This window comes from Gymnogyps californianus, chromosome 2 (assembly GCF_018139145.2).
Source record: "Gymnogyps californianus isolate 813 chromosome 2, ASM1813914v2, whole genome shotgun sequence".
NCBI classification, from domain to species: Eukaryota; Metazoa; Chordata; class Aves; order Accipitriformes; family Cathartidae; genus Gymnogyps; species Gymnogyps californianus.
The window spans coordinates 111,049,880-111,064,055 of NC_059472.1; the positions used below are offsets into that span (position 1 = coordinate 111,049,880).

Genomic DNA, 14,176 nt, shown 5'->3' on the forward strand with positions numbered 1-14,176 from the left:
GCAGTGTATATGTGCAAAGCCATTTTTCAATGAATACTTGAAGCAAGAGATATGGAAATACAAGGTCTGTATCTCTCCTACCATCAATACACATTTTCAAAAGAAAAATGAATAGAAGTATGTTTTTTATAATGCCACTTCTCCCACTCCAGTTCCACCAGTACCTTGTGATGTGCTTATCAGCATACAGTGTATCTCAGGCTGGGAATTATAAAAAAAGGCAAGGGGGAAAGCATTCACTAGGTGTGGAAAGAACCAAATTCAATAACCATATCAAAAGATATTTAAGTAAAGGAGGAGTATGAATCACCAAGTCCAACGTTAAAAACGTAGTCTACGTTAAAGTCAATGGCAAAGTCCCTCAGAATTTCAAGATGCAAGATCTACAAGTGAGGATTCATATACAGATTTGAACCCAGTCTCAAAGTGGGGACATGCCTGGAGAAGGACTACTCCAAACCAAGAGGTCACAGGCCAACTGTGATACTCGGAGCTGAAATCTGCCAGCATGCTCTCACTCAATAAGTGTATGTCACTGCACTCACAACTTGACTTGGCAGCACAAGTCTGACCTATGTCAAGAGCCTCAAGTGTGATGTCCAATTAATTTACTAAGACACATTAAAATCTGGCTTACATGGTTAAGAAATAAGTCACCCATTTTTATTTTGGGATCAGAGTCTCCCCAGTGTCTTTAAGGAGAGACATTTTCAGTCTCTTCAGTTTCAACACTCACATTAATATCTTAATCTTGCTTAATAAGCAACCCTGAGCCAGAAACTGAGAGCTTAGTAAAGTTGTTCTCTACCAAATATAATATATTCAAATATAATCACATTGAAAAAAAAGTTTTTACTATTTTAAGTAGTCATTGAGAAGCAGTTTATCTACTGGAGGTCTTCTCCGCACACTCTTCCCTGTACTCTTCAGATATATCATTGACCAGGACAATTCCAGGGTACTTCCATTACCTACCATCAACAGTGGCCAAACTCACTTATGCACTTTAATTTTGGGACAGAGTAATGCACTGTCTTTCCAGTGATATCAATAGGTCCATTCTGCTCACATTGAATGAGTGTCCTTCATCCTTCCCTCCCCTGTCTCTCCCCTCCTTACCCTCCCATGCCAGGAAAGGAAGGAATTCTCTTTTTCCTGCTCAAATATCCAATAATCATTTCAGCCATCTGCTTTAATACAAGAAACTCTTCATAGAACCCCATCTAAATGGCAAACCATTAGAGATTAAGATGATTTATTTCAGTTTAGTGCAGTGTCACTGGTTTAATAAAATAAAAAATAACTAAGGATTTGGGAAGTACTATGGCTTACCTATGTAAAAACTCACTCTCTTGCCAACACATTCTATCGTTGCTGACAGACATTAGAACATTCCTTTCATCTCCTTCCTCTTCTTGCAGTTTAACCTATCCCCTTAAGGAGTATTTGCTTTCTCTAAGATAGATTATACATTGTATGCAACATGAAAACCTTATGCACTTTTTCTACCATCTGCAAGGCTTTTCTGCCCACTTCTTTAAAAAGAATTAATTCAAAACCCTTATTAGTCTTCTCATTTTGGATAAATAAACCAGGATTACTTTTCTGTTAGAAACTAAAACAAAAGGATTACTATTTCCAGATATGTGCATCTAAATTAGAGAAGCATTTTTGAATACAATCAACCAAACATCCAAGCCTAGTGGGACCAAACGTGGAACGCAAGCTGTGATAAAGAGCAAATATGAAGCATACACATACACGCACACAGAACACCCCCTCTCTTCATGCAGAAAACATGATCTAATGTGGGATTGATTTCTTTCAAATAATTCTTTCTGCATCCCAGTGTGATTCCAGGATGTGCAAATTAAGATAAATTTTATGGGTCAAATTCTTCTTACCACTACATGTGCTCAAGTCAACTGAAATTGATGACAACTGGATGCTGTGTCAGAGGGTGGAATTTGGCACAGAAAATCACAATGTAAGGAGAAGATGTTATAAAAATAAAAATGACATGGTGCTTTGAATGAAGGAAGAAACAATTCTCAATGTGGCTTGGGAATGAGAAAAGCATAGAGAAGCAGAAAAAGTTGACCCAATAGCTAGCAGATTATCAGATAAGGCTCAGTTGTCAAAACAGAGCCAACTGTGAGGATCTGAATGAGAATGTTCATAATGGCTCTGGATGAACGTAACCCCATTCCATAACTAAGTCTAATGGAAGTAAAGCTACACCAGCTCCAAGTCCTGATCCACTCAGAGCTTAAAAGAGGAGAGACTAGTTTATTACTTCTGTATTCTTTGGAAATCCAAAATAGCTATTTAAGACTTCATCATTGCAGAGCTTCATGTCTAATCTCATTAAGCGAAACAGTGTGATGAAACCTTCAGTACAAACTTCCCTCCTCTTTCTTCTTTTTTTTGTTTTTTTACAACAGAAATGTCCCTAAAAGAAGCCTGTGTAACTTGTAAAATAGACCTAAATCAAAACCAGATTCACATATTCATGTAGATGATTTAGCAGTAATATTTCTAGCAGTGGGAGTTTGCAAATATTATCAAATCCATGTTCATGTTTTATGACAACTGACCGATGAAAACCAGAAGCTATTCTGACACACATTTTAACCCATTTTTCTGCTACCGGAATGAATATGAGCACAAATGTCTTCCTGGTTAAACTTTTGTTCATTTGAATGAAACGTGAAGATGTGTCATGTCCTCAGCTGAGTTCCAGAACTACTCAGGATGTCATGTAGCATTTAATTTCAAGCTCCATTTAGAAAAAAGAATTAAACATCTAACCTGGAACAGCTATCCTCCCAGCTGTTGGATGATTCATTTCCATCACAAGTCCATTGTGCAGCACCTAGAAAAAAAAAACCAAACCAAGATGTATGTAATAAAAAAATATAATCAGTTCCTAAACTCAAGAGGAAAAAAGAGATAAATATTATCATGTTCTTTCACAGAAAATCTGAAAATACAGGGAGCTACAATTCAAGTAATTTGCCTCATTTGTAAAATGAAAGCCCTGATGTTTGACACTACTCTCTATTTATGCATCTAAATAAATGCTTCAGTAAGACTTTACATGTCTAACATATCTTTAAGCTCTTATATCCAACATCAAACATAAGAAACTGAGCTGCAAGCATGTCATGCTTTCAACCACCAACAGGCAACTGGTACCAACGTGGAATGAGAATTAAAACCTTCACCCACTTTCACTTTTAATCTGCAATATGTATTGAAGGCCTATACATAACTTATGCTCTCTAGGGTTTTTTTTTTCACTGTTACTCAGTTGCTTTTGAGCTCGTGATGGATCACACTATGAAATGCTGTCTTAGTAGCTCTTACAAACATTTAGGAAAGATGACATAATTTTGATGTTATTTATGTTCTTTTGAGTAGGTATGCCATGCTTCAGCCCTATGTATATCTGTACGGGATGATTATTCATCACAATTTCCAGTTCCTTGTTATTAACGTCAACCAGAAAACAATGTATGATACCAAAACTCTCAAGTAACAGAGAAAAAGAAGTTCATAATAGCAATAATAGCATATTCTGTTAATAGAATTCTGCATCCAAAGCCAATAAGCAATCTTTATCATTTCCTTACCTATTATTCTGCCATCCTTCTAACACTGTTATCTTAATCACATAATCAGAATTCTTAAAAATTATTTGTTATTGAAGTATCCTCTACAAATAAAAAGCCTCCCATTAACCAATTATTTTTCTATCCAATGTAACAACGTCTAGAGTGCTTTGCCAAATGTATCAGCTACAGAAAATGAAAGATGGGCAAAGACTGTTAAGTGATCATGTAATACATCTACCTATTCACCTTGCACCGTGAACAACACTAGCAACCTTGACTATTAATGACAGGTGTTGGTCTAATTATTCTTGAAAATTTCCAGTTAATGAGATGACAATTTTCTTATGTAGTCTGCACCATATTATCTATTTTTATTATTAGACATTTTTCTCCTAATACATAATCTAAATATCTTTGCTTTGTATAAAACATCTTTATTGTCTTTTCCCCAACTGGACACAGAAAACCAATTACTAGCATCTTTATAACATTCTTTTATGTACTGGAAGATTGTAATCACATCCTCCCTCAGTCTGCTCTTTTCCAGACTAAACAAAACTAACTCCTTTAACCATTCTTTCCAGGTCAAATTTTGTGAACCTTTTATCTGTGTAGAACAGCATGCCTAAGAAATTCCCATTCCTGAACAGGTGGTGTCAAAAGGTCAGGTCAGCTTTCTCTTAGCTTGTGGGGTGAGCCTATTTAGCTGACATTTAGAAATCCAGATATTTCCCATAATAGATGCTGGTGGGAGAATGTCTGTTCACTGGTCTAATTGTTTGGCGCTGTACCAAATCATTAGTTCTATTTCTCTTTTGGAAGGTTAACGCCAATTTTGGTAGATATTCAAGTGAGACATCCAGAATTTTTTTCCAAATGACAGAATTGGAAAACATAATTGCTTGTTTTAACTCATATTTAGAATCTTTCCAGTTATGCCCTTAATCAAACAGTATTGAAAGTTTGGCCTCCTTTCTCTGTAACTTACGTGGGCTTTCTTTATGCACTTACTTGATTATTTGTGACCTGAATGCAAGAAAATATGCTTATTTGAACTTGAAATCAACAGCACACTCAGGTGCATAAGCAGTTCTTTAGATGGCAAATTAAAGGCTGTACCTAAAAGTGGCACCATTTGGTTAAAGAAAAACATACAGATTCTCTAGCAGCTACCCAGGGCTCCACAAAATTCATACCTTTCTGTGTTCTGGGTCCCTAAATTCTTAGTCTGATAAGGCAGACTTATATTACTTTTAAAAGATTTCCTTTTTTAGACTCAAATTCCATCTCCCTTTTCTTTACAGAATGAACTAAGAAAAGCCTGCAGTATCTTTGAGGATCACCAGTCTAACTTCTATCCCCTTTTAAAAGAATTGCTTAAGAAGCAGTCAAGCTTCCTTTCCATTTTCATAAGTATGGTGCTGATTTTCCCTCTCAGATACATTATTTTCTTGAAAACACTGCAATTGTCATTACTCTTACTATTCTTATTTTCTACAGTTATTAAGCCTACATTGGTATACTCAGTTCCATCTTTTCTTTTGAAGAAAACAACCCCCAAGCAATGAATCTGGTGAAAGACTGGGTTTTTTTTTCCCACATCAGCAACACTGTTTAAAAGAACTGTGTAATTTCCTGTTTCATGTGTTCCACTATTAGGATTCCTGAAAAGAAATTGAAAAAACAACTTCACTGACTCCTCCTCATGTGCCTTCTAAAAACTATGAAGGAAACATATAAGATTACTGCATCCTAGCCTTTGGAAGAATGCAATGTACATGACCGTTATCATCAAAAGACAAGGAAAGTCTGAGGACAAAGTAAGAGACAGAACTTGAAGGCCTTCTCCTCCATTGTGTTGTACCGCTCAAATGGTCATGATCCTTCTGATGTGGTAGAGTACTCTATCCCCTTTGTATTCATCTTAGCTCAGCATAAGGAGCTGATGAATCAAGAGGATCATATAAAAGATGACGGCCATCAGTAGATCCATTTTTAAATTTTTTTTCCACACGGCTTACTTTTCAGGCTAGAAAAACTCTATTACTATACTATGTATTACCATTTGAGATTTTGTGAATCAAATTAATGGCTGGGTGGCATTTTACATTGATTATAATGAGATCATTGTAAGGGCATCAGAAGCAGTATTCTGTCTTTCAGTAATAACCATTTCATTTTATGCCAAATACAGTCATCCTGTAGATTAAAGAAGGAACCTCTCTTGTCTGTCTACTGGTTAATGAAAAGAAAACCTGATGTCACCATTTTGTAATCTTATCTCAATAATAGTACTAAAGGTGTCCTGCTGTTATTTGTGACATGTTCATGTAGGATTTTTTCTTTCCTGTTCATACACGTTTATGTCTTTCCTCCTGACACTTAGAACTCTAAAGGAAAAGGCTGTCCTACTTGCAAGAAAGAAAAAATTACGCAACATGAAATAGTAAAAAAATCTCTGCATTCTACTGAAGTCAACAGAAGACAGGGTTGCTCTGATTTGTGCCATCTGTAATAATGATTCCTGCATCAACTTTTGCTACATAATCTTTCTTTAAAAAATTCATGTTTTCTCACAGAGTGAATTTAAAAAACTATATAGACATTATATATACAATGCAGAATATATGTAATTCTCTATCATTAGTTGCTACAATTCTACTTTGGGATTATTTATTTTATATGCAGACAGTATCAGATTTGCCCATGTTACAAAAAGAAGATATTGTTTGGTGATGGACAAAACCAACAGAAGTCACTATATCTTAAATTTATTTAGCCAGTATAGGTTATTACATGACTTTATTCAAACTACAGCAAATAGAACAATTCATATGATGTCTTCTAACCTCAGAAGAATTAATTAAAAAATTACTTCAACATTATTTTCCCAATACTATATGCAAGGAAGTCCACATAGAATCTTTTAAGCAAAGGTCTTAACTTTTTACTTGTGTAATGCAAACCAAGGGTAATTTAATATATTTCATCATAGATATTCTCAGTTGTTTCATCATCTCCTCTTAGCTTGTCATGAGAAAAACTACGGAGGATACTTACATCAGCTGCTACGAAGCTCACAGTAATTCAGATATCATAACTTCAGTGATTAATTTTGCTCTTTTCCCTAATGTTGTTAATAACTGCAAGTTAAAAAGTGGTTAAAATTTTTATAACAGGCAGAGTTAAAATCCCTTAGCCATCTGCTTTCACAAGGAGGATCAAATATTAACTCTAGTTATTTCTTGTATTCTTACCTTGTTTAAAACAATTATTCAACCGACACTACTTTTCTGCGTTAATATTTGAATTACCAGTGGGCATGTTCAGTTCAATTTTGTAATTTTTCTTTCAGTATTTGTGTCTCTTTTGAGTCTCACTTAAAAGCTAAGTGACATATAAGGAAGAAAATGAGAATAAAATGAACTTCAAAAGAAATACAATTATGATATTAAAAACCCAATAAGGCTGCAGAAACAATTTTAAATTTCATCTTCATGTAAAAGACTTGCAAGGCTGAAAATCTAGATTCAAATAGGGGCTTTATCTTTGACTGCTTGGGACTTAAGACTCCTTCTTTACAAGATCATATGGTACATACAGTGGTGCAAGACACTTTTTCAACTTTCAGAGATCCTTCAAGGAAAAAGGTGAAACTCTCATTTTTCTGTGACTGTACTGTTCCTTAAGGTAGTAAGACGTACAGACTATTAATGCGTATGGTGGCTTTGGGACTTATGTGTGAGTACCTATTTATCTATCTAAAAAACAGCTAGAAAAAACTATCATCATACAGGATATGGCTTCAGGACGATTTAAAGAAATCTGTTTTTTCTTGGACACTCCACAACTTGTAAGAATATCTGATGCTTGATGGGTCCCTTAATTGATAACAAAAGGGTTCTTTCGATAAAAAGATTATACAGGAAAGTAACAAAAGTTGTAAAACAGAAATTAATCATGAATATTATTATTAACAAGCATCAATCTTCCTTGCATCCCTCAAAAATGAATGGCTTTCTTACATGCTAAGCAAGTAAAATACTTTATTGTATTATTGATGCAGCAGTACAAATGCGAGGTAGCAGAATCAGAAACATTGTTTCTGCCTTTTTTCACGTGGATAATGGGGTGTTTGGCCACCTCGTAAACATCTGGCAAATTTTGCAATTATCATAAGGTTCATTTCATATCATGTTAGTTCATTTCAACTGTAACGTAACCGATTATGCACGTAACCAATCACCCATGACAACGCGGTTTCTCTTTGAACTGCCAGCAAGGTTTCAAATCCATTCTAGGTACTACCTAAGATACAATGAGCTTCCAAATCCCAATCGAAGCAGATGCTGGAATCAGAAACATATCAAACATGTTGTCAGCCCCCCCCAAGTGTCAAAAATTCTATTTAATGTAGAGCCATGCATTCAAGATATGCATTTGTACAGGTACCACTCTCTCACAGTTTCATCTAGAGTTTAGTGAAAAGGATTTTCAGGGCCACAAAGGAAATGATGTAACTGTTTTCTCCATATTTTTGTAGCCACAAGATAGCCGGCTGTTGGTAAATGTAATTACTACTCGTGCCTCCAAACCACAAGAAAATAATAATACTGTTTTTCCTGTACATGCTGAACATAGAGCTATGGCCATAATCACCCCCTAAAGAAGTAACAGCACATGTTGTGAACACAATGCCATATTGGAATCGCATCCCACATCCTAAAAGCACCTCTTTCCAAATAGAAAGATGTTAACGCATTTGAAATTTGAAAATGATATTAAATGTATCCATATCTGGTGCCTGGTTCCACTTGGTCTTGTATTTCTAGAATGCAGCAGAATGTTTTGCATATCAGCATGTTCCCCCTCCCCCTTTTTTCCAATGCAATAGTCCTGGTATTTTCAAGTCCTGTTGCCAGTGAAAGTTGTCTTTTATCACTAACAACTTCATTATTCTTCTTTCCAAACACAGCTTCTAACATATAGGGCTCACCTGGAGAAGGTAATACCATCTCTTTACAATATGAGCCATTTAAGTATTGCATTAGTGAATCACATCTGTCTCCACTTTACCTGCATCTACCTCTCATATTTGAAGTATCTCACCATTTCATGCTGGAAGTTTTTGAATGAGTGAAATCCGGGTTTTTTGTTTCTGGTTGCTTGTTAATTTACCTCTTTACTCCCAGTCCCTTATTCTGACACACTAAATGGTGTGAGTATGTTATAGTCCCTTATGTCCCTAGCACCACATCTGTGATACTCGATGAATACAACAAAAGAAAACCACAGTTCACTGGAATGTCCTTATTCTCCATTTCTGCTTTCTGCTAGGCAGATTGTTTGCTCTGGTAAACTTACAGATTGTCTTACAGATTGTTTGCTCTGGTAAACTTTTTCTTTTCTTTATGGGCGTGAGGTGATGGCTTTGACAAAGTCCTTCTTATGCCACAGCTTCACAGCTTTTTACACACATGCTGTAGACAAAATTACCTTTTATTGACATCCCTACGGATGGGGTTTTGATGCCTGAAGCATATCTTTGGTTCAAAAAAATCCTGATCCATGTAACCATATTCAAATACTTCTTGCTTTTCTACTTGGCTGCTGTGTCTCTTGTTCTGCTACAGAACACCTCAAGTGGATTCCATGTTGATTCTTAGGATTTAATTTCCTTACTTTTTATTTAGTATCTTTTGCCTAAAGAGTTTTTACATCCTCCAGTCTAATAGTGGTTCTATAAACTAGCTATTGGCTCTTCAGTATTTTAAGTTTTACAGTGGCCATGACTTTAACCCAAAAAGGCCTGCTCTGATACAGGACTTCAGGGTTTCTTACCTGCATTCCTGTACGTCACTTAAGTCAAGAATTGCCATTCCGTTTGCATGCTCTAGAACTAAATGTTTTAAAAAGGCAATCACTCAGAGTGATGAGAAATTGCTTCCCTTATGCTCTATCCCACTGTGACATTTGACCAGCTGAAGGTAGTTGAAGTCACCCATTATTACTGCCTCATTAGGCTTAGTTGATTCTTTGATGTCCTTCAACGTTTTGGACTCAATATCCGTTTCCTGATCAGAAGGCTCAACAGTATAGCCCTAATACTGCTCCCCCAGCTCTATGACCTCATCTGTCCTTCCTGTTCAGTTTATAGCCAGGTATTACACTCTCCTATTGATTTTTGTCATTCCAACATTCTTCTGTAATGGCTACTATGTCAAGATCCTCCTTCTTTGCCAAGAATTTCAAGTCACCTATTTTTTCTCTTACACATCTCATGTTGGTATACAGATATGTATAGGTTTCGTATGCGTTTGGGGAAGCAGGGAGTTGGCCATGTCGTTTTTTATTTAACTCTTAAGTTTGACACTGTATTAGCTTTCCAGAATTTCTCAGTTTTCCCTCCTTTAGTTTTGCTGTACATTTCATTCTTGTCCCTTACACCTTTTGCATGACTGACATTATTAGCAGATGTCTTTAAATGGTGTGAGCCCTCATTTGTCAGCTTTTCCTCAACTCCTGTATGAGTAACCACACTCATTAATTTCCTAAACCAGCAATCAATTTTTACTACGGTTCTAGACAACCCCTTCCACAGAGGTTCCTCCTCCTCCAAAGCTCTGTGTAAGTATCCCAACGGAAGTCCTACTTCTTGTCAACCATTAACTGAAATACTGAAAATCCTGAATTATGAAACCTCCACATTAGACTAAAAGCAGTTCAGAAGTGAGCATAAAGATGATGCAACTTCACCAGGTTGCCTGGATAAGTTTCCAGGATTCTTTTAGTGGTTCATAATACTGGCACAGAATATATCCACCACAGTGAGCTCCTCTGAGGCACCCTATGAAAGTCTGTTCTTCAAGTTCTGGCCTCACCTTCTTCCTCTCTGAGAGGCAATTAATGTTTTTAGTAATTCAATTTCCTAAATCATCTTTCAAATTCAATAATGGAAGTATGATATGACCCTGATACTCAGAGTAGTTCTCATATTAATGTTTTATTTCCCTTAGCACCTACTGCTACAAAATAAAAGTGAAAAAGTCCTTACTGCTAAATCAGCCGCAGTATAACGCACAAAAGAAAGAGACATTAAATAATCAAAAAAAAATTAAACAATGGAAACCATTTGTGACAGAGCAGAAACACCTTTGCCATCATCTAATCGTCAAACACATACTTATTCTTGAGAAAAAGTACTAAATTCAATTTATACCTCACAGTCCAGGTAAATATGAGACAGCTGTTAAATACGTCTATATAAATCTCAAATGTTTTCATCAGAGGTATTGGAAAATAATGAGAGTAAAAGAAGGTACTTTTATTCTAATAGCAGACCGAATTCCAGTAAAGAATCATTTTTTTAACTCTTGTGGAGAAGCAAGTATTTCAGAGGGGTTTATTAGCATACGGTATAATTAATATTTATAATGAATAGCAAGGAGATTAAGAGAACAGAGATTTATAACTCAGGCCAAAATATATAAAAATGCAAGGACACAAGTCTGTAATTAACTGCGTAAATTCTCTGATTGTCAAGGTTGCAGACATGACCCTGACTTCAGGGGGCTTTCCGGGTGCTCAAAAATCAGGCCCCTTCCCTCAGGTGCCCAAGTATAGTTCCCTGACGACCTCTTGCACCATCAGTCTGGAAACGTGGCAGAGGAGAGAATCTGTTCTTATTGGTTAAAAAATACGCATACTTTTCAGATGTGGTTTTTTCCTGAGAACTGAAATGTGACTGTAAAACCATTTTTGGTGGGTTTGAATGTGTAAATCCTAAATTCACAGAAATATTTAAGCAAAGATGGTTGGCTGTACTGCCATTTGGATATGAGACCTGGCTCATCCTGATAGCAAGATGGGGTGTGGCTGTATTCAAAGCACTGGCTCTGGGATCAAAGAGCCTGTCTCCAGCTGCGGCATACCTTTCATGTATAAACACGGATAACTCCACACTGATCACCTGGAAGGTGCTATAGAAACAGATTCATTTTATTACCGCAACAGGCTGAAATAGAAAGCTGGTTTTGCTTCTTTTGGTCAGAATTTCAGTCAGTTTTGCTTCTTTCAGTCAGAATTGCCAGTAATTTAGTGCTAGCAATGGTGTTACAAATTACTGGGTTTTGATAATATTTTTCCTACTTTAAACTATTACAAATACTATATTCAGCATTTAAATATTATGTTTGCAGTTTCTCTGATCAAAAAGCATGGACAAACCTAATTACAAATAATTTCTAAAAATGCAAGTGAATGTAAAAATGAAGAGGAGTGTCCTGGATTGTACATGGGTTATATTATTTTGGTGTCAAGAATGTCACGTGAAAGGCTTTAATTTTATTTTATTTCATTGCAACTTACCTCTCATATTAAACAACAACAAAATAAGTTTCCAGATGTTTTCCTTTGTCAAAACTGACTTGTAAATGCAAATGAATATAAGTGTATTCCCATAGTGGTAATAAGCTAGGACCGCCACGCCTTCAAGCACTGTGTACCATAAGTGGGAGACCGGTGGGGAGAAAATACTGAGAACCTTTCCACTGCCATTGTTTTCATAACAATTCTGTAGACATTTCATATGTTCATTATATTCAGGGATCATATCCAGACTTGCCTACGGAGCTGGCAATGATGAAGAGGAAATTCTGATGGTTTCTGTGGGCTTTGTACAACTGAGATTTTTCAGAAGTACCTTTTAGCCATGTGGTATAGGAATAAGTCACACGCAGTTGCAACTTGCAATCAAAATGTGCAATCTAACAATACTGAATAGTAAGAACACTTCTAATAGTTCTGTTATAGAAATCATGTGTTTTCTCAGATAGGCATGCATGTTATGGCAAGAATACATTTATAGAAGGAAAAGAAATCTCAATAGTCAGGAAACCTCAAATATTCACAAACTTACTGCTGGGCTAATAGTAAGCAAAGGAACCATTAACAACAGCCTTGTACCATCATGTTAATATATCACTTGGTCCTTGGGGACCTCACTTTTTTCTCCCAGTACAAAGTACATAATCAGTATAGGTTTTCCAATCTTGCACGCCACACTGAGTTCCCAAGAGCCTTCTTTTAAGTACTCCATCCATCTTTCACCTGCCATGTAAGTGTTGCGGTTTATTTATACATCATTCATTGTTTTGTTAGAGCTAGTCTGTCAGCTCAGAGTACTTACCCCTTCCCAGGACTGCAAAACTTGCTCATCCACAGAGGAATGCCACTTAACATTGGCACCTGCTTAGTATTGTAAAGTACATCCAGATGGGAGCATCTCCCTGCAGACCCTCAGCCTGCTGCAGGCAGAGATTCACTACGCCCCTTCTCATAAGCGGTTTATTCCTACATACTCTTACACTGACCTCTGTAGCCCTTTAGAAAAGGAACTGTGACTGTGGTTTGAACTACAGCGTTTTGACTTAAGTCAAAGGAGCGCTGTGGAGAAACACAGGCAGACTACACTGGTAAACAGTATAGATGCTGTTCAGTTTGAGTGCTGGGTTTTCCTCCCTCAATGCTTTATGTCCTGGGCAGTCAAAGGAACTTTCATCAACAGAAACTCTGGCACATGGAAATCTTTCCTGATCTACACTCTAACCCATTAACATTGGCCTTTGTAACAAAAGCATTTGAGATAGAGAACTCCTAACCGTGCGTACACCAAGGAGTTGGGATTCAAGAGTGCTACTAGCAAGATGTGTATGGAGAAACATACTTAGGTGGAATATAAGTTCCCACTTTGTATTAGTATCTTCCACTCCTTTCTAGCAGTTCAGTACTCAACTATTTTTATCCACTTTTCCATTATTAACATTTAATTTCATGAGTTTTATTACCCAACCATAAAATTTCTCTCCAAGTTGCAGTAAAGCAAAAAGAAACTAAAGCCAGGCAGGTATTTCAGAGTGTACACACGAAAGAGGTGATTTCTTTCAGAAACTATCCTCATTAAAAAAAAAAACCCACACAGTTTTGAAAAGACTACATTTCACAGTTACTTAGTTAATAATGTGCATTAGATGCTCTGTGAGAATTTAAAGTAAAAAGCAATTAGTATCTGAATACTATATGTATAACTGTGAGCAAAAACCAATACAGGTTTTTAAATACAATGCTTTCTATGAACTTTGCAGTGCTTCCAGACATCTCTTGCTTTGAAGTTAATGATTCTATGCCATTAACCTTAACAATGAAAATACAGGACCTGAATTTATAAAACATAACAGAAATATTGCAGTTTTGAGTGCTAATGTACAGTCTTAACAATAGCCTGCAGTAATGTCGCTGGCTATTATACTATACATTTTATTGATGTTCCCATACCGAAATCTCATTTGGCTGGAAAATATACATCAACTATTTAATGGAAACGAATCTTAGGAAAGCACTGCTCATTTCCTTAAGCCACAGAAATGTTAGAAAATTAGAAAGTTCTAGATATACTCCTAAAAACACAGAGAACCTGATAAAGCATTAAATTTGCATTTCTGCACTGATCTTCCACATTACGTTCCCAGTTGTGGTCAGACCTGGCATATAAGAAGACTGAA

The 14,176-nt window shown here is 36.3% G+C and overlaps 1 protein-coding gene across 1 annotated transcript in view; it reads right to left on the minus strand.

The window, feature by feature from the left end:
* SUGCT (succinyl-CoA:glutarate-CoA transferase) overlaps positions 1–14,176 on the minus strand; it is a 336,652-nt gene that overhangs the window by 54,322 nt on the left and 268,154 nt on the right. The window contains exon 13 of the mRNA XM_050891832.1: positions 2,812–2,875. Within this exon, the coding sequence (XP_050747789.1) occupies positions 2,812–2,875 (64 nt within the window). The remainder of the gene's footprint in view (positions 1–2,811; positions 2,876–14,176) is intronic.